A 21,441-nucleotide genomic window follows, 5' to 3' on the forward strand; every position below is an offset into this window, starting at 1 on the left:
GTATTTATCGACATTTATAATGAGTATTTCTGTAAAATGATGTGGCTCTCTGCAATTTCACTGGATGTTTTTGGAACTAGTGAACGAAATGCGCCAATGTATACTGAGAATTGTTTTTACATAAATACGAACTTTATCAAACAAAACATACATGTATTGTGTAACATGAAGTCCTATGAGTGTCATCCGATGAAGATCGTCAAAGGTTAGTGATTCATTTTATCTCTATTTGTGCTTTTTGTGACTCCTCTCTTTGGCTGGAAAAATGGCAGAATATTTCTGTGAGTTGGTCGTGACCTAACATAATCATTTGTGGTGCTTTCGCTGTAAAGCCTATTTGAAATCAGACATTGTGGTGGGATTAACAACAAGATTACCTTTAAAACAGTATAAAATACATGTATGTTTGAGGAATTTTAATTATGAAATTTCTGTTGTTTTGAATTTGGCGCCCTGCACTTTCAATCGCTGTTGTCGTATCGATCCCGTTAACGGGATTGCATCCCTAAGAAGTTTACTAACCTCCAGACGAGCTTCAATGCCATACAACTCCTTCCATGGCCTCCAACTGCTCTTAAATGCAAGCAAAACTAAATGCATGCTCTTCAACCGAGTGCTGCCCACACCTACCCACCCGTCCTGCATCACTACTCTGGACGGTTCTGACAACTACAAATACCTATGTGTCTGGTTAGACTGTAAACTCTCCTTCCATACTCACATTAAGCATCTACAATCCAAAAGTAAATCTAGAATCGGCTTCCTATTTCGCAACAAAGCATCTTTCATAAATGCTACCAAACGGACTATTTACGATGTCATTTACAAAATAGCCTACAACACGCAAATTGGATGCAGTCTATCACAGTACCATCTGTTTTGTCACCAAAGCCCCATATACTACCCATCACTGCGACCTGTATGCTCTATTTGGCTGGCCCTCGCTTCATATCCGTCGCCAAACCCACTGTCTCCAGGCCATCCACAAGTCATTGCTAGGTAAAGCCCCGCCTTATCTCAGCTCACTGGTCACCATAGCAGCACCCACCCGCAGCACGCGCTCCAGCAGCTATATTTCACTGGTCACACCCAAAGCCTATTCCTCCTTCGGCCACCTTTCCTTCCAGTTCTCTGCTGCCAATGACTGGAACGAACTGAAAAAAATCACTGAAGCTGGAGACTCATATCTCCCTCACTAGCTTTAAGCACCAGCTGTCAGAGCAGCTCACAGATGCACTGCACCTGTACATAGCCAATCTGTAAATAGCCCATCCAACTACCACATCACCATATTGTTATTTATTTTAGCTCCTTTGCACCCCAGTACCGCTACTTGCACACTCATCGTCTGCACATCTATCACCCCAGTGTTTAATTTGCCATACTGTAATAATTTCTCCACTACGGCCTATTTATTGCCTCACCCCCTTATCCTACCTCATTTGCACACACTGTATATATACTTTCTCTATTGTATTATTGACTGTATGTTTGTTAATTCCATGTGTAACTCTGTGTTGTTGTTTGTGTCACACTGCTTTGCTTTATATTTGCCAGGTCGCAGTTGTAAATGAGAACTTGTTCTCAACTAGCCTATCTGATTAAATAAAGGTGAAATAAATAAAATATATATTTTTTTTATAGACAATTTGTCTTACCGTGGACTGATGAACATCAAGGCTTTTAGAGATACTTTTGTAATCCTTTCCAGCTTTATGCAAGTCAACAATTCTCAATCTTAGGTCTTATGAGATCTCTTTTGTTCAAGTAATGGTTCACATCAGGCAATGGTTCTTATAAATAGCAAACTCAAATTTTGTGAGTGTTTTTTATAGGCAATACAGCTCCAACATATCCAATCTTGTCTCATTGATTGGACTCCAGGTTAGCTGACTCCTGACTCCAATTATATTTTGGAGAAGTCATTAGCCTAGGGATTCATATACTTTTTCCAACCTACACTGTGAATGTTTAAAATATGTATTCAATATAGACAAGAAAAATACAATAATTTGTGTTATTAGTTTAAGTACACTATGTTTGTCTATTGTTGTGTCTTACATGAAGATCAGATCAAATTTGATGACCAATTTCTGCAGAAATCCAGGTAATTCCATAGGGTTCAGATACTTTTTATCGACACTGTAAGGTCCCACAGTTGACAGTACATGTCAGAGCAAAAACCAAGCCATGAGGTCGAAGGAATTGTCCGTAGAGACAGGATGGTGTCGAGGCACAGACCTGGGAAATGGTACCAAAACATTTCTATGGCATTGAAGGGCCCCAAGAACACAGTGGCATCCATTATTCTGAAACGGAAGAAGTTTGGAACCACCAACACTCTTCCGAGTGCTAGCCGCCCGGCCAAACTGAGCAATCAGGGAAAAAGGGCCTTTGTAAGGGAGGTGACCAAAAACCCGATGGTCACGTTGACAGAGCTCCAGAGTTCCTCTGTGGAGATGGGAGAACCTTCCAGAGGACAACCATCTCTGCAGCACTCTACCAATCAGGCCTTTATGGTAGAGTGGCCAGACAGAAGCCACTCCTCAGTAAAAGGCACATGACAGCCCACTTGGAGTTTGCCTAAAGGCACCTAAAGATCTCAGACCATGAGAAACAAGATTCTCTGGTCTGATGAAACCAAGATTGAACTCTTTTCTCTGAATGCCAAGCATCACGTCTGGAGGAAACCTGGCACCATCCCTACGGTGAAGAATTGTGGTGGCAGCATCATGCTTTGGGGATGTTTTTCAGTAGCAGGGACTGGGAGACTAGTCAGGATCGATGGAAAAAGTAACGGAGCAAAGTACAGCGAGATCCTTGATGAAAACCTGCTCTAGAGTGTTCAGGACCTCAGACTCAGACTGGGGTGCAGGTTCACCTTACAGGTGAACAGGACAACCACCCTAAACAAATTGTTTTGTATTCTTTAACGTGTCTCTTCCCCTTCATCTATACTAATTGAAGTGGATTTAGCAAGTGACCTGGATTCACCTGGTCATGTTATGCAGAGAGCACTCAGTATATACACGATATACCAACTCACTCCCACACAAAACCCAAACACATTCACATACATGTTGTCAGACAAACCATCAAACAGGCAAAGAGTAAATACAGGACTAAGATGGAATCCTACTACACCGGCTCTGATGCTCATCGGATGTGGCAGGGCTTTCATACTATTATGGAATACAAAAGGGATACCCAGCCGTGAGCTACCCAGTGACACAAGCTTACCAGAAGAGCTAAACAACTTCTATGCTCGCTTCAAGGCAATCAAAACTGAAGCATGCATGAGAGCACCAGCTGTTCCCAGATGACTGTGTGATCACGTTTGCCGTAGCTGATGTAAGACCTTTTAACAGGTCAACATTCACAAGGCCGCAGGACAGATTACCAGGATGCGCTGACCAACTAGCAAGTGTCTTCACTGACATTCTCTACCTGTCCTTGGCCGAGTCTGTAATACATACATGTTTTACACAGAACACCATAGTCTCTGTGCCAAAGAACACCAAGGTAACCTGCCTAAATTACTACTGTCCCATAGCACTAACGTCTGTAGCCATGAAGAGCTTTGAAAAGCTGGCCATGGCACACATCAAAACCAACATCCAAGAAACCCTAGACCCACTCCAATTCGCATACCACCCCAATAGATCCACAGGTAATGTAATCTCTATTGCACTCAACACTGTCATTTCCCATCTGGGCAAACAGAATACCTATGTGAGAATGCTGTTAAAAAAAAAACGTTTTCTTTCACAGTGGTAGCGACTCCGACTGGGAGCCCCTGGTGCCAAGCTGCCCGCTCTACCTCTGCCTCCAGTGGTGTTCATATGCCACAATTCGTTACTCCAGGCATGACTGTGCCTCAGGGCCAAAAGGGCACAGCATGGAGGCGTCGTTGTGTTCTGTGTCGCATGAAGTCCATCACCTGCACCACTTGTTCAGTTTTCCTCTGCTTTACATCAGAAAGAGACTGCTATGGGACATGGCACAGGCAGCAAAATATTGTGCTGAGGACTTCCAAAAGGGTCTACTGTTTAAAAAAAAAAAAAAAAAAATCTAATTTTTTAAAAACATCTTCTATTTTTTTTGTGTGTTAGAATTGCTTTTTGACATGTTGTATATAGTTATTTGCACTGTTGTATATATTTATAGGTCATTTCACCAATTGGGTACATTTGGGCAACTTGTGTGGGACACCTGGGTGACTTCATGCTAAATGTCATGTAGCTCACCCATTCCTGAAGTTATCAGTCTGAAACTTTCCACAACTACAGTTACCCTCTTGTGTTATCCATCAACATTATCTTCAGCATCCTATCTGACCGTGTGGCTATTCTAGTACATGTGAAAGATGATGCTACAACAATAAAAAAACAAAAAACATATGCTCTTTCTTTCTCTTTTCTTCCACCAGATCTACTGTGTTATATTCTCCTACATTCAATGAACATTTCCACAAACTTCAGAATGTTGCCATTCAAATGATACCAAGAATATGCATATCCTTGCCTCTGGGGCTGAGCTACAGGCAGTTAGATTAGGGTATGTCTTCATGCGGAAATTGAGAACAAGGGATGCAGCCATAACAGGTCAAAAAAAGACGTATTATCGATATTTGCAAATTGACCAATGACATAATGCCACAGCCTGCCATGATTACAAACACCTGTCTGTGTCCTATGAAACGCTATATAAACTGGTGACCTGCGGTGTTTGACATTATACCCTAAAGTTGGTGAAAAATAAATGATTGTTTCAGAGCTCCTAGCGTGTACAGCTTTTCCTTTTCTTTATAGATCACTTTCCTGCAGTCAAATTTTAAGATGGTCATACCATGGATCATTTAGCTATTTGATTTAGAATTTTTTTCCCCTCAAATTATTTTGGACGCTACAGACGTTGTTGTGACAAGACAGATTTTCATGTCTCATGGAATGACAAACACCGTTGTACCTCAGCCACCTTCCACCGCAGATGTGGAAATCTGACATGGGATGCGGTAGATTGAGACACAGCCCATGCGAAGCTAGTTTAAACTGAGGGATTTTGACGGGGATTTTTTGATTATGTTCCTTAGATTGACTCATGGTAGTCCTCTTAAGGACTACCAAGAAACATTCTGTGTGACCCTGATTTAGTCCACTGCAGGAAAAGGTTGAACAGGGCGAGGCTATATGCGGTAACAGGCAAGAGCTGCAGTAGTTGTGGGTGTGGTGGTTTAGCTCACAAATGCATCGCTATGCATCTACATTATCATCCAGTGTTGACTCTAACCATTGGTGTTTATAAATGCATTAAAGCAGAGGCTCTTTCTCTCTCCCTCCCCTCCCATCTCCTTGCCTTACCCATTTATCCCCCTCTCTCCTATTTTCTCTTTCTTCCCATCCATTCCCCCCACTTCTCTCTCTCTCTGTCTCTCTCTCATCCCTCTCTTTTGCCAGTCTTTCCTTCATTTTCTTTCTCCCTCTCTCTCTCCTCCAAGGTGACTTTCCTTCCTCCACAGGCACTGCAGATGCTTTCCCTGAGTGTGGATAAGAAATGAGAAAGATCGGGGGGAAAGACTGAGGGGGAAAAGAGAAGGGGAGGGAGGAAAGGCAGCATAGAGTGAGGTTTAGAGAAGGGGATGGAGGAGAGGCAGTATAGAGTGAGGTTTAGAGAAGGGGAGGGAGGAGAGGCAGTATAGAGTGAGGTTTAGAGAAGGGGAGGGAGGAGAGGCAGTATAGAGTGAGGTGTAGAGAAGGGGATGGAGGAGAGGCAGCATAGAGTGAGGTTTAGAGAAGGGGAGGGAGGAGAGGCAGTATAGAGTGAGGTGTAGAGAAGGGGATGGAGGAGAGGCAGCATAGAGTGAGGTGTAGAGAAGGGGAGGGAGGAGAGGCAGTATAGAGTCAGGAGTAGAGAAGGGGAGGAGAGGCAGTATAGAGTGAGGTTTAGAGAAGGGGAGGAAGGAGAGGCAGTATAGAGTCAGGAGTAGAGAAGGGGAGGGAGGAGAGGCAGTATAGTTAGGTGTAGAGAAGGGAACTAATATGATTAACATAGGGTGTAATAATATATATTGCTTATTTATCGCTCAAAACAAAAACATGCTGGACATCACACACAAATGCATGCACACACGCACACAACATACTGGACTTTAACAATCTGTCTTAATAAGGTAAGGAGGGTGTTAAAGGAAAACTCTAACCAAAAACGATATTTTGGTATTTGTTTCATCAGTCCATTGTTGACATAGTACCAAAATGTTTGCATCATATAATGCTAAATGCATCATACAGGGATGATTTCAGTATTTAGGAAGTTACATATCTTGAAAACTTGATTGCTGACAAGCAAAACATTTTGGGACTATGTCAACAATGGATTAATAAAACAAATACCAAAAGAGGGTTTTTGGGTGGAATTTTATTTTAAGAGGATAAGTGAGCTGCAGGGTAAAGTGATGTAAGGTGCTGGTAGAGGACAAGTTTACCTGAACACCAGCAGTAATCTTCATTAGCTTCCTATTGTCACAGCACTGGTGAGAGGGAATGAGGGAGGGATGGCGCATATATATTATTATTCAAGAAAAGCGGAGTGGCTGCAGTCAGCAGTAAATACTGTAAGAATCTGGGACAGAGTTTCTAAATGAGGGATCAGAGAAAGAGAGAGAGGAGGGAGCGTGGTAGCAGGGGATGGAAAAGAGAGAGAAAGAGAGAGGGGTAGCAGGGGATGGAGAAGAGAGAGAAAGAGAGAGAGGAGGGAGTGTGGTAGCAGGGGATGGAGAAGAGAGAGAAAGAGAGAGAGGAGGGAGCGTGGTAGCAGGGGATGGAGAAGAGAGAGAAAGAGAGAGAGGAGGGAGTGTGGTAGCAGGGGATGGAGATGAGACAGAAAGAGAGAGAGGAGGGAGCATGGTAGCAGGGGATGGAGAAGAGAGAGAAAGAGGAGGGAGCGTGGTAGCAGGGGATGGAGAAGAGAGAGTAAGAGAAAGAGGGGTGAGCGTGGTAGCAGGGGATGGAGAAGAAAGAGAGAGTCGTAGCAGGGGATGGAGAAGAGAGAGAAAGAGAGAGAGAAGGGAGCGTGGTAGCAGGGGATGGAGAAGGGGAGGGACGGTCCGGGGGTAGAAAGAAAGAGTGACAGATTTGGACAGTTGGAATGGATGATTATAAAGTCAGTCCTGGGCTAAGCAGACCTGACAGGTCCTCCTATTGACTGAGCTAGATTAGACTGCTGAGACACAAGCTGTGCATATTATCTCTGCAAGGTAGGTCAATCTTTCCACAAGTGTTAGTGTCATGGGTGGGATCTGAACCCAGGTCTCCAATGGGAGAAACCAACATCCGCTACATTAGCATGCACAAAACATAATCAGTGACAATCCTAGAAAAACTTGACTCGATAGCCAGCAAATGGTAAATGTATTATTTTACTGCATGTAAAGTGTGGTGTTACATCGATTGTCAATGACAGGTTTTTTTGTGTCGATCTCATTGCAATATTCATAGAAATTGCAAGTCAATAGTTGTTAATGATTAATATTGTTGGCCCCATGTCGTCAAAAGGTTAAATACGTGACTAATTGGAGGAACCACTTTTCACAGAGTCCTGTCATAGATTTTAATCAACTACATGCAAGTTGTAACTGAGATTGATCATAAAGGATATGTGATAAACGTTAACATTCATCACATGCATCCTACTGACTGCCTTTAGGTCCGATAAGAGCTATTACACTAAACATCGAACAGCACCAATTCCTGAATGCTCAGAGCCACAGTCAAGGCTAACTGAGCAGCTAACATTAATCGAAAATGGCAATCCATGTAGCATACAATACAATGAATCAGGTCTCACCAAAATCCCAATGGAATGGAATGTGAGCTGTGCAGAGTTGATTGACAGTGGAACAGGTTCATGATGGGACTGGGAGTGCTCTCTCTCCCACACACACACTCAAGCTCCTCTCTCTGTGTAAGATACTCGCTATGTAAATGAAAAGGCATGTGTCCACGTAGGCATGTGCACAGTCTTTTTTTAATTATTATTCCAGATTTTGTAATGTATTATTCCAGATTTTGTAATGTTCTAATAAGAAATACAATATAACAACACAATAGAAATCAGGTACAATACTATCTCTATATACATGGCAATAAATGTACAGTACGGTACACACATACAGAAACAAAATACATTTAGATGTTTGATCTCTTCCATGTGTGTTTTCTTACCCTCTCACTCTGGTCAGCAGATGACTGCTGCAACACAAAATAATCCTTCCACTCAAACCCCTAAGAGCTAGATATTAGAATATTTACATCCCTGAACATGTACATATATAAATACACAGGAATGAATTCCTTCTGTCTGGCTCCACAGTGAAGCAGGAGGGAAAAGGAGGACCTATATCATAGTAACCCACAAAAGAGACTGGAAAAGTTCTTTCACACTTGAGAGCCATACATAGTCTACCCAAACTTTTGATCATACAGTACCAGTCAAACGTTTGCACACACCTATTCATACATCTATTATTGTAGAATAATAGGAAATAGATCAAAACGATGAAATAACATATGGAATCATATAGTAATCAAGAAAGTGTTAAAAATGTGAGATTCTTCAAAGTAGCTACCCTTTGCCTTGATGACAGCTTTGCACACGCTTGGCATTCTCTCAACCAGTTTCACCTGGAAGGAGTTCCCACATATGCTGGGCACTTGTTGGCTGCTTTTCCTTCACTCTGTGGTCCAACTCACCCCAAACCATCTCAATTGGGTTGAGGTCAGGTGATTGTGGAGGCCAGGCTTCCTTCATGGTCAAATAACCCTTACACAGCCTTGAGGTGTGTTGGGTCATTTCCTGTTGAATAACAGGTGTAGAAAATAGTACAAATAAAGAAAAACCTTTGAATGAGTAAGTGTGTCCAAACTTTTGACTGGTAATGTATGTAGCCTACCTACTTCGTGGCTATAACTAGGCTAATACCTATCACAATAACTGAGGGCTGGTGCAATGATGTAACTGTATATGTTCAACATGCTTCAAAGGGAGATACAGTGCATTTGGAAAGTATTCAGACCCCTTGACTTTTTCAAATGTTCTTATGTTACAGCCTTATTCTAAAATTGATTAAATAAATAAAACATCTTTATCAATCTACACACAATACCCTATAATGGCAAAGTGAAAACAGGTTTTTAGACATGTTTGCAAATGCATTAAACATAAAAAAACACAAATACCTTATTTACATAAGTAATCAGACCCTTTGTAATGAGACTCAAAATGTTTTTTGCTTTGTCATTATGGGGTATTGTGTCTAGATTGACGATTGAACGTAACAAAATGTGGAAAAAGTCAAGGGGTCTGAAAACATTACAAAAGTACTGTATATATATATATATATATAAAGGTCATTCTACTTGTTCTTTATCCAAAAGTCATTACCAGTTTTTTTCTTCTTTTTTTTCTTCTTCAATTAAATCATTCAATAATCAAGTTCAAATATTAAGTTTAGAAAAGTAAAAAATACATAAACAAAATGAAATTGTAACACATGAAACATTAACCAATGATAACAATATAATGCTGTGTATTTTAGATATAAAGCCCTGAGGAGGAGGTAGACACAGATCGAAAACAACCTCCAAATGCTGCTCCAGGACCTGTCTAACTCCGGAGCCTGGGATGGTTCACAGTGGTGCAACCATCTGCCCTCTAAGAAAAAGAGGGTTCCTCAAGGGTTCTTTGGTAAGGGTTATGGTTCTATGTGGAACCATAATGACTCAATGAACCCTTTGAGCCCTTCAATGGTTTTTTGCAGTTAAGAAAATTGTTCTTTCATCTTTTAGTGAAAATTCAAATGTAGGGGCAGCGGCTCATTGGAATATATTTGGGGTGTGGTTTGCGCACAGCTCTTTTTGTGCAACCATGATTGAGAGTGGTATCCCAGTTGATCTAATCTGTTGTATTATGTCATTGCATATGGAAATTATGTCTTATGAAAGACCCATGTAAGGTTTTGTGTCAACTATGAGCTGTTGACTATATCAGTGGTTTTCATTTTTCTCCTCAAGGACCCTGAGCTGTTCTGGAGCTAGCACACCTGATTCAATTTGTGGATTAATACCTATGGAAATGTAACAATATCATATGGCTACTAACCACAATATAAAACCCTGTATGGTTCTTCAAAAGGTTCTTTGTAGAACCTTTGACAAAGGTTATTTAAAACAGGTCCTATTTAGCCCCCAAAAAGGATGTTACCATAGCGGAACTCTTTGTGGTGCTATATACCGCAGAACCTTATGAAATGGTTCTTTATAGCGCCATAAAGGTTCTATGCAGAACCTTATGAAATGGTTCTTTATAGCACCATAAAGGTTCTATTTAGAACCCTGTAAGCATGGTTCTTTACAGAACCTTCAAAAAAGGATTCTAGATAGCACCAAAAAGGGATCCGCTATGTTAACAACCCCAAAAACCCTTATTTGGAACTATATAGAACCACACACACGCACACTACACTCTTGTAAACACAAGACATACAGTAAAACATTCAGAATCATTTGAGAAAAGGAAATTAAGGAGGTTTTTTTGTTACAACCAAATCTCTATTTTTTTATATAAATAGCATGTTATAGAAGGGTCCAGGCATGATTTCATATGTTTTTGAGAAACTTACCCCAAACAACAGATCACTTCCTCATCTTCTTTGTGTGATATGGAGCCCCCCAAAAAACATGAACAAAGGCTCCAAAAACACCCAAATGCATCCTTTAGAAACTGCAAAGCTCTCAGTAGAGTGATGCAGGTCTTTAGATGTTGTAGACATGAAATTTTGTCATTCTGAACTTTATATGTAATGTTATAGTCAATGTTTTTGTAACTCTAGCGATACCTCTCAGTCTATTCTACAGGTAACTGCCAAAATAAAGGAAACACTTGAGTAAATGAGGGATACAACGCGTATTGAAAGCATGGGGTGCTTCCACACAGGAAGTTCCAGATACTTGTAGAATCTATGCTAAGGCGCATTGAAGCTTTTCTGGCTGGTCGTGGTGGCCCAACGCCCTATTAAGACACTTTATGTTGGTGTTTCCTCTATTTTGGTAGTTACCTGTAGCAGCAGGCTACAAGGAGAATGGAACAGCTGGATAGGGGAAACAGATCCAGCCGCGCAAAAGGGAATATAACACTGCGGATAAAGTTTGGAATGGCACAATTTCATGTGTACAACATCTAAAGACTTGCATTACTATCTTTAGAGCTTTGCCGTTTCTAAAGGATGTATACATCACTGACCATCTGAAATGGTCCACCCAAACAGACAGTGTGGTGAAGAAGAAGCAGTAGCAACTCTTCAACCTCAGGAGGCTGAAGAAATTTTGCTTGGCCCCTAAGACCCTCACAAACTTTTACAGATGCACCATTGAGAGCATCCTGTCGGGCTGTATCACCACCTGATATGACAACTGTACCGTCCGCCACACTAGGGCTCCCCAGAGGGTTGTGCAGTCTGCTCAACACATCACCGGGGGCCCACTGCTTGCCCTCCAGGACATCTACAGTACCCGGTGTCACAGGAAGGCCAAGAAGATCATCAAGGACCTCAGCCACCTGAGCCATGGCCTGTTCACCCCGCTACCAAGCAGAAAGTGAGGTCAGTACAGGTGCATCAAAGCTGGGACCAAGAGACTGAAATACGGCTCCTATCTCAGGGCCATCAGACATATTAAATAATCACCACTAGCCGGCCACCACCCAGTACCCTGCCCTGAACTTTAGTCACTGTCACTAGCCGGCTACAACCGGGTTACTCTACCATGCACCTTAGAGGCTGCTGCCCTATGTACATAACACTGGTCACTTTAATAATGTTTACATAATGTTTACCCACTTCATATGTATATACTGTATTCTAGTCAAGGCCTATCCTATTTAACTATTGCTGTACATATACTATTCTTCATATATACTACATATTCTATCCATATAAAATGCCTTCAGAAAATGTTCAGACCCCTTGACTTTTTTCACATTTTGTTACATGACAGCTTTATTCTAATATCGATTAAATTGGTTTTACCCCTCAATTTACACACAACACCCCATAATGACAAAGCAAAAACTGTATTTTTTTGTAATTTTTGCAAATTTATTTCAAATAAAAAAACGGAAATATCACACTTACATAAGTATTCAGACCCTTTACTCAGTACTTTGTTGAAGCACCTGTGGCAGCAATTACAGCGTTGAGTCTTCTTGGGTATGATGCTACAAGCTTGGCACACCTGTATTTGGGGAGTTTCTCCAATTCTTCTCTGCAGATCCTCTCAAGCTCTGTCAGGTTGGATGGGGAGTGTTGCTGCACAGCTATTTTCAAACCTCTCGCAGAGATATTTGATTGAGTTCAAGTCCGGGCTCTGGCTGGGCCACTTAAGGACATTTAAAGAATTGTCCTGAAGCCACTCCTGTGTTGTCTTGGCTGTGTGCTTAGGGTCGTTGTCCTGTTTGAAGGTGAACCTTCGCCCCATTCTGAGATCCTGAGCGCTCTGGAGCATGTGTTCATCAAGGATCTCTCTATACTTTGCTATGTTCATCTTTCCCTTGATCCTAACTAGTCTCTCAGGACCTGCCACTGAAAAATATCCCCATAGCATGATGATGCCACCACCATGCTTCACCGTAGGGATGGTGCCAGGTTTTCTCCAGACCTTTCATCAGACCAGAGAATCTTGTTCTCATGGTCTGAAAGCCTTTAGGTGCCTTCTGTCAAACTCCAAGCGGGCTGTCATGTGCCTTTTACTGAGGAGTGGCTTAAAGGCCTGATCGGTGGAGTGCCGCAGAAATGGTTGTCCTTCTGGAAGGTTCTCCCATTTCCACAGAGGTACTCTAGAGCTCTGTCAGAGTGACCATTTGGGTTCTTTGTCACCTCCCTGACCAAGGCCTTTTTTCCCAGATTGCTCAGTATGGCCGGGCGGCCAATTCTGGAAGAGTCTTGGTGGTTCCAATCTACTTCCATTCAGGAATGATGGAGGCCACTGAGTTCTTGGAGACATTCAATGCTGCAGAATTCTTTTGGTACCCTTCCCCAGGTCTGTGCCTTTACACAATACTGTCTCAGAGCTCTACGGCCACTTTCTTCGACCTCATGGCTTGGTTTTTGCTCGAACATGCACTGTCAACTGTGGGACCTTCGATACAGTCGTGGCCAAAAGTTTTGAAAATGACACAAATATAAATTTTCACAATGTCTGCTGCCTCAGTGTCTTTAGATATTTTTTGTTAGATGTTGCTATGGAATATTGAAGTATAATTACAAGCCTTTCAGAAGTGTCAAAGGCTTTTATTGACAATTACATGAAGTTGATGCAGAGTCAATATTTGCAGTGTTGACCCTTCTTTTTCAAGACCTCTGCAATCCAGCCTGGCATGCTGTCAATTAACTTCTGGGCCACATCCTGACTGATTGAAGCCCATTCTTGCATAATCAATGCTTAGAGTTTGTCAGAATTTGTGGGTTTTTGTTTGTCCACCCACCTCTTGAGGATTGACCACAAGTTCTCAATGGGATTAAGGTTCTTGGGAGTTTCCTGGCCATGGACCCAAAATATTGATGTTTTGTTCCCCAAGCCACTTAGTTATCACTTTTGCCTTATGGCAAGATGCTCCATCATGCTGGAAAAGGCATTGTTCGTCACCAAACTGTTCCTGGATGGTTGGGAGAAGTTGCTCTCGGAGGATGTGTTGGTACCATTCTTTATTCATGGCTGTGTTCTTAGGCAAAATTGTGAGTGAGCCCACTCCCTTGGCTGAGAAGCAACCCCACACATGAATGGTCTCAGGATGCTTTACTGTTGGCATGACACAGGACTGATGGTAGCGCTCACCTTGTCTTCTCTGGACAAGCTTTTTTCCAGATGCCCCAAACAATCGGAAAGGGGATTCATCAGAGAAAATGACTTTACCCCAGTCCTCAGCAGTCCAATCCCTGTACCTTTTGCAGAATATCAGTCTGTCCCTGATGTTTTCCCTGGAGAGAAGTGGCTTCTTTGCTGCCCTTCTTGACACCAGGCCATCCTCCAAAAGTCTTCGCCTCACTGTGCGTGCTGATGCACTCACACCTGCCTGCTGCCAATCCTGAGCAAGCTCTGTACTGGTGGTGCCCTGATCTCGCAGCTGAATCAACTTTAGGAGACGGTCCTGCATTCAGTCCTTGCTGGACTTTCTTTGGCGCCCTGAAGCCTTCTTCACAACAATTGAACCGCTCTCCTTGAAGTTCTTGATGATCCAATAAATTGTTGATTTAGGTGCAATCTTACTGGCAGCAATATACATGCCTGTGAAGCGTTTTGTGTGCAAGCAATGATGACGGCTCGTGTTTCCTAGCAGGTAACCATGGTTGACAGAGGAAGAACAATGATTCCAAGCCCCACCCTCCTTTTGAAGTTTCCAGTCTGTTATTCAAACTCAATCAGCATGACAGAGTGATCTCCAGCCTTGTCCTCCTCAACACTCACACCTGTGTTAACGAGAGAATAACTGACATAATGTCAGCTGGTCCTTTTGTGGCAGGGCTGGCTGAAATGCAGTGGAAATGTTTTTTGGGGATTCAGTTAATTTGCATGGCAAAGAAGGACTTTGCAATTAATTGCAATTCATCTGATCACTCTTCATAACATTCTGGAGTGTATGCAAATTGCCATCATACAGACTGAGGCAGCAGACTTTGTGAGACTTAATATTTGTGTCATTCTCAAAACTTTTGGCCACGACTGTAGACGTGTGTGTCTTTCAAAATCATGTCCAATGAATAGAATTTACCACAGGTGGATTCCAATAAATTTGTAGAAACATCTCAAGGATGATCAATGGAAACAGAATGCACCGGAGCTCAATTTCCAGTCTCAAAGCGAAGGGTCTGAATAATTATGTAAATTGAATCAATATTTGGGTCATGAAAACTCATTTTTCAACCACTCCACAAATGTCTTGTTAACAAACTATAGTTTTGGCATGACAGAAGTCATTTTTCCAACAATTGTTTACAGACATATTAATTCACTTATAATTCACTCTATCACAAATCCAGTGGGTCAGAAGTTTACATAGACTAAGTTGACTGTGCCTTAAACAGCTTGGAAAATTTCCGGAAATAATGTCATGGCTTTAGAAACTTCTGATAGGCTAATTGACATAATTTGAGTCAATGGAGGTGTAACTGTGGATGTATTTCAAGGCCTACCTTCAAACTCAGTGCCTCATCAATGGAAAATCAAAATAAATCATCCAAGACCCCAGAAAAGAATTGTAGACCTCCACAAGTCTGGTTCATTCTTGGGAGCAATTTTCAAACGCCTGAAGTTACGACGTTCATCTGTACAAACAATAGTACGCAAGTATAAACATCATGGGACCACGCAGCAGTCATACCGCTTAGGAAGGAGACGTGTTCTGTCTCCTAGAGATGAACGAACTTTGGTGCAAAAAGTGAAAATCAATCCCAGAGCAACAGCAAAGGACCTTGTGAAGATGCTGGAGGAAACAGGTACAAAAGTATCTATATACACAGTAAAACAAGTCTTATAACGACATCACCTGAAAGGCCGTTCAGCAAGGAAGAAGCCACTGCTCCAACACCACCATAAAAAGCCAGACTACGGTTTGCAATTGCACATGGGGACAAAGATCATACTTTTTGGAGAAATGTCCTCTGGTCTGATGAAACAAAAGTAGAACTGTTTGGCCATAATGACCATCGTTATGTTTGGAGGAAAAGGGGGAGGCTTGCAAGCCGAAGAAAACCATCCCAACCATGAAGCATGGAGGTGGCAGCATCATGTTGTGGGGGTGCTTTGCTGCAGGAGGGACTGGTGCACTTCATAAAATAGATGGCATCATGAGGTAGGAAAATTACGTGGATATATTGAAGCAACATCTCAAGACATCAGTCAGGAAGTTAAAGCTTGGTCATAAATGGGTCTTCGAAATGGACAATGACCCCAAGCATACTTCCAAAGATGTGGCAAAATGGCTTAAGGACAAAAGTCAAGGTACTGGAATGGCTATCACAAAGCCCTGGTGGTTTGTGCTATAGAAAATTTGTGGGCACAACTGAAAAAGTGTGTGTGAGCAAGGAGGCCTACAAACCTGATTCAGTTACACCAGCTTTGTCAGGAGGAATGGGCCAAAATTCACCCAACTTATTGTGGGAAGGCTACCCAAAACGTTTGACCTAAGTTAAACCATTTAAAGGCAATGCTACCAAATACTAATTGAGTGTACGTAAACTTCTGACCCACTGGGAATGTGATGAAAGAAATAAAAGCTGAAATAAATAATTATCTCTACAATCATTCTGAAAATAAAGTGGTGATCCTAACTGACCTAAGACAGGGAATCTTTACTAGGATTAAATGTCAGGAATAGTGAAAAACTGAGTTTAAATGTATTTGGCTAAGGTGTATGTAAACTTCCGACTTCAACTGTGTGTATATATAGATATATACTCTGGACTCCGACATTGCTCGTCCTAATATTTCTATATTTCGTCTTTTTCTTCTACCTTTTAGATTTATTAGCATTTTTGTGTATTGTTATTATTGCACTGTTGGAGCTAGGAACAAAAGCATTTCGCTACACCCGCAATAACATCTGCTAAATATGTGTATGCAACAAATAACATTTTATTTTATTTGGGTGTTTTTGGAGCCTTTGTTCATATTTTTTCGGGGACCTCATACTCCACAATGAGGATGAGGAAGCAATTTGCTGTTTGGGGGAAAGTAAAAACAAACAAACATGAAATCACAAAAAAAGGTGTCAGGATCCTTCTATAACATGCCATTTACAGTACATCAAAAATAGGTTGTAAAAAAGGTTGTAAAAAATAAAACTTCACCTTTAATGCATGACTAATCAAATGATAAACTGTTACTGGATATTGACTCTCATTGAGATCTGTGTGCAGGTAGATATTGTGTGTTCACTTGTTCCGTGAATGACAACAGGTTGATCAATGTGTGTGGATATTTTTGCTCTGTACCTATACTGGGATGTATATCCACAGTAACTAAGGTTGCGGCAACGCAGGTGATGTCACATATTGCTTTGTAGCTTGGCATTGCCATGGAGAAGGAGTGGCCATCTTGTCGTTAACTGGGGGACTAATGAAGAGCTGTGTACATAGATCACAGAGCAGGTCTGATGTTAATTAGAGCTCTGGGCCCACCTGCCATCATCCCACATCTGGATGGAGGGAGGTGCTGATGATGTAGTGTGACCTTTGTCAACTATCACACACTGTACACCCATATACACATGCAAGCTCGCTTGTATACGCACGCACGCACACACACAGCTGCACGGCCTCTCATTCTCTCACAGCCACTGTTAGGCAGTTACTGGTGGCGTCACTGCCCTCCAGTCGGGGCTTGCGTCCCTTCCTCTGTCCACCCCCCTGCACCCAGGAGTTGTGAATAACAGCTCCCCCATTGGGCGCCGGGTCTACCTGCAGCAGGGACACCACCCTCTTCTTGACATGGGTCTTCAGTGCTTTACGCAGCTTTTGCCTGGTGAAGGCATAGAGCAGCGGGTGGAAGATGGTGGTGCCGTATGCCATGGCCAGGAAGCAGAGCCTCACACGTACCAGGCCATCACTGGGGCCCAGGCACAGTATCAACACGTTCACCATGGACAGAGGAGCCCAGCAGCCCAGGAAAGAGGATATGATGATCAGGGACATCTTGAAGACTCTCCGCTGGCGCTCCCGCCGGTCCCGGTGGCGCCTCACTGCTCTCCTCAGGGCGATGATGGCCGACACAGAAGCCTGGACGCCTGGGCGGTCTGCCGCCGCCGGTGGGGGGGAGATGTCGTCAGTGGGGTTAGGGGTCGCTGGGGTGGTGGCGCTGGGGGTGGTGGCGGTGGTGTTGGTGACCCCAGTGGCCCCACTGTCAGAGGTAACCAGGGGCATGGAGGAGAGGGGAGGGAGGGAGCTGGGGGATGGGATGAGGGGCGGGTGGGTGAGGCGTTGGTTCTGGCTGGAGGAACCTCTCCCCTCTGTGGCCAGACTCAGTCCCTTCCTCCTTTGTCTCCGCCTGCGGATCCTGCAGCCTGAGCCCTTATTGGAGGCCCGTGGGCCCCTCTTTATGTGGGTGCCGATGCGGATGTTGAGGGCCTGCAGGATGCGGGAGTATGTGAACAACATGACGACCACGGCGATGAAGAAGCAGGGCACCTGCAGGAGGAGGTGGTAGTACATGGCCAGGCCCGTGTGGTAGCCCTGCCCACCCACACATAGCAGTGTCCGGTTCTGCCTCAATGGCGGCAGAGGGTGGGAGTAGTATGGAGTAGAGGGGGTGGAGGGAGTGAGGGTCAGCCCAGTGTGGTTTTGCCCAGTGGGGGTCAGTCCAGTAGGGGCTTCAGAATCAGACTCAGGGATCAGATCCCCCATCTCCATCTCCAACCCTCCTCCAATCTCGTTGTCCTCCGCGTCAGACCCCATTGAGAAGAAGTCCCCCTCCAGGAAGGGCAGGAAGAAGACGGCCAGTGATATGGCCCAAACAGCAGCCAGGAGGAGTGCAGCACGTCGCGGGGTCAGCAGCCGCGTGGCTGGACGGACGGTGATGTCGTAGCGGTCCAGGCTGATGACCAGCACATTGATGGCCGTGGCCACACTGGTGAAGGTGACGCAGGCCTCATGGAAGCAGCACAGTGTAGCCAGGATGCCCCCGCCACTACCGTCCACTGGGAGCAGGATGATCGCCACGGTCAGCGGCAGACACAGCACACACACCAGGATGTCCAGCACGTGCAAGCTGACCGTAACCATGTTGCTGACTGAGTCAACCAGGTTGGACTGGGCGCAGTAGAGCACCAGCACGGTCAGGTTGCTGCTGAAGCCGAGCACCAGCTCCAGCATCAGCACGGTGGTGAGGGACACCTGGAAGCCCAGGGGTAAGGGGACGCTCCAGCCCTCCTCAGTCCCAGACACGTCCCCTCTCTCCAAAAGTCCCGACCCCTGCCCATCGCTGGTCTCCAGGAGGTCAGTATAGCCCTTGGTCTCCATGGACACCATGGCACTCGCTCATGCATAGCAATGGCCAATCCAGTCCATGCCCTGCCCTCTCCTTTTCTCCTGGCTTTGACTGGACGGTGATGAGGGTGATTGACAGGTCTGCACCTCCAAAGTTCTGTGGAGAGAAGGAGAGAAGGAGGGTGAATAGCTCAGCTAGTATCTATCATCTTATAGCTATAGGACCTAGAGCTCCTCTTAAGCCTCCAACAACAAATATGCAGCAAACATGATTAATTAACATCCAATCACATTAACCGCTACTCTCCCGTGGGAAACCTTCACTCTTGCGCAGACATTTAGAAATTAAACATGACAATTTGAAAAGTAAGCCACGGGAGTGTTTTGAGTGAGAATAAAGACGACTTTCGAGTAGTAAGACATGTATAAAAGCAACAGATACCATTAATAATAAGGGGCTAGAAGCGTCTTATATGGTGAGCTACCGAGTGGCTAGGACAGGCAAGCCCCACACTATTGTGGAGGACTTAATTCTTACTGCTGCCTGGGACGATGCTGGCCAAAAAAACTATACAGACAATTTCTTCATCAAACAACACTGTTTCACGACGCATTAGTGACATGGCAGGAGATATTTTGAAACAATTACTGCTTCGCATACAAGCCAGTGAATTCTATGCTTTACAGCTGGATGAGTCAACAGATGTGGCAGGCCTGGCACAGCTCCTGGTATATGTCCGTTACGTTTATGGGGGGTCAATTAAGGAAGACATCCTCATCTGCAAACCACTGGAAACCTGGACAACATGAGAGGGTATTTTTAAAGTACTGGACAGCTTTGTGACATCAAATGCACTTGGGTGGTCAAGATGTGTTGGTATCTGTACTGATGGCGCAAAAGCCATGACAGGGAGACATAGTGGAGTAGTAAAACACGTGCAAGCAGTTGCTCCCAATGCCACTTGAGCACACTGCAGTATCCACCAAGAGGTTTGAAAGACGTTTGACACTACAGTGAAAATGGTTAACTTTGTTAAAGCAAGGCCCCTGAACTCTCGTGTATTTTCTGCATTAGGCGATGATATGGGCAGCAACCATGTAACGCTTTTACAACATACAGAAGTGCGCTGGTTATCAAGGGGCAAAGTATTGACATATTGTTTTGAATTGAGAGACAAATCTAAGTTTTCTTTAATGACCATCATTGTCACTTGTCTGGCTGCTTGCATGATGACAGGTTTCTCACACGACTGGCCTATCTGGATGATGTTTTTTCTCGCCTGAATGATCTGAATCTAGGATTACAGGGACTCTCCGCAACTATATTCAATGTGTGGGACAAAATTGAGGCTATGATTAAGATGTTGGAGATCTTTTCTGTTTGCATTAACAGGGACAACACACAGGTTTTTCCATCATTGTATTACTTTTTTGTGTGCAAATGAACTCAAGCTTACTGACAATGTCAAATGTGATATAGCAAAGCACCTGAGTGATCTGGGTGTGCAATTACGTAGGTACTGTACTTTCCCAAAACGGACGACACAAACAACTGGATTCGTTATCCCTTTCATGCCCTGCCTCCAGTCCACTTACTGCTATCTGATCAAGAGAGCCTGATCAAAATTGCAACAAGCGGTTCTGTGAAAATTGAATTTAATCAGAAGCCACTGCCAGATTTCTGGGCTGCGCTCAGAGTTTCTTGCCTTGGAAATCGCGCTGTTAAGACACTGATGCCCTTTGCAACCACGTACATATGTGAGAGTGGTTCTCGGCCCTCACTAGCATGAAAACTAAATACAGGCACAGACCGTGTGTGAAAAATTATTTAAGACTGAGACTCTCTCCAATACAAACTAACATTGTAGAGTTATGTGCATCATTTCAAGCACACCCTTTTCATTAACCTGTGGTGAGTTATTCACAATTTTTGATTAACAAATAAGGTTTTATATGTAAGATGGCTAAATAATGAGCAAAATGATTCATTATTATTATATTATTATTTGTGCCCTGGTCCTATAAGAGCTCTTTGTCACTTCATGCCCTGCCAAGCCGGGTTTTGACAAAAACTCATTCTTGTGTTTAATAAATTTATTGTTTATTGTGTGTGTGGCAGGCTTACAATGATGGCAAAAAACAATATTTGAGAGTGCGCTGACCCTGGTGCTAGAGGGGGTACGCAGTTGGAGGTTGAATGTTTTAAGTGGTGCGGGACTATAAAAAGTTTGGGAACCACTGGACTAGTGGTATGATGTATGATCAGAGCTGAGACAACAACATGTGTCATGGAGGCACTGGAAATAGTTCTAGGGGGTGGAGGGTGGTGAGAATACTTTTCCCTCTCTGAGGATGGCACGGTGTGTGTGTGTGTGTGTGTGTGTATATGTGTGTGTGTGTGTTTGTGAGTG

General features: G+C 43.5%; 1 protein-coding gene across 1 annotated transcript; it reads right to left on the reverse strand.

Annotated features, from left to right (window-relative positions):
* Window positions 1-16,709: 16,709 nt before the first annotated feature.
* LOC112262162 (G-protein coupled receptor 22) lies at window positions 16,710-19,178 on the reverse strand. The gene has a single exon (XM_042305786.1). The coding sequence runs from the start codon at window positions 19,070-19,072 to the stop codon at window positions 17,369-17,371; it is 1,704 nt and encodes a 567-aa protein (XP_042161720.1). The 5' UTR covers window positions 19,073-19,178; the 3' UTR covers window positions 16,710-17,368.
* Between the last annotated feature and the right edge of the window lie 2,263 nt (window positions 19,179-21,441).

The sequence above is a fragment of the Oncorhynchus tshawytscha genome, linkage group LG02 (assembly GCF_018296145.1).
Source record: "Oncorhynchus tshawytscha isolate Ot180627B linkage group LG02, Otsh_v2.0, whole genome shotgun sequence".
Lineage (NCBI taxonomy): Eukaryota > Metazoa > Chordata > Actinopteri > Salmoniformes > Salmonidae > Oncorhynchus > Oncorhynchus tshawytscha.

What these genes read in the sequence shown, in the direction of transcription:
- LOC112262162 (XM_042305786.1), bottom strand. Translation starts at nt 19,072, where the DNA reads ATGGTGTCCATGGAGACCAAGGGCTATACTGACCTCCTGGAGACCAGC.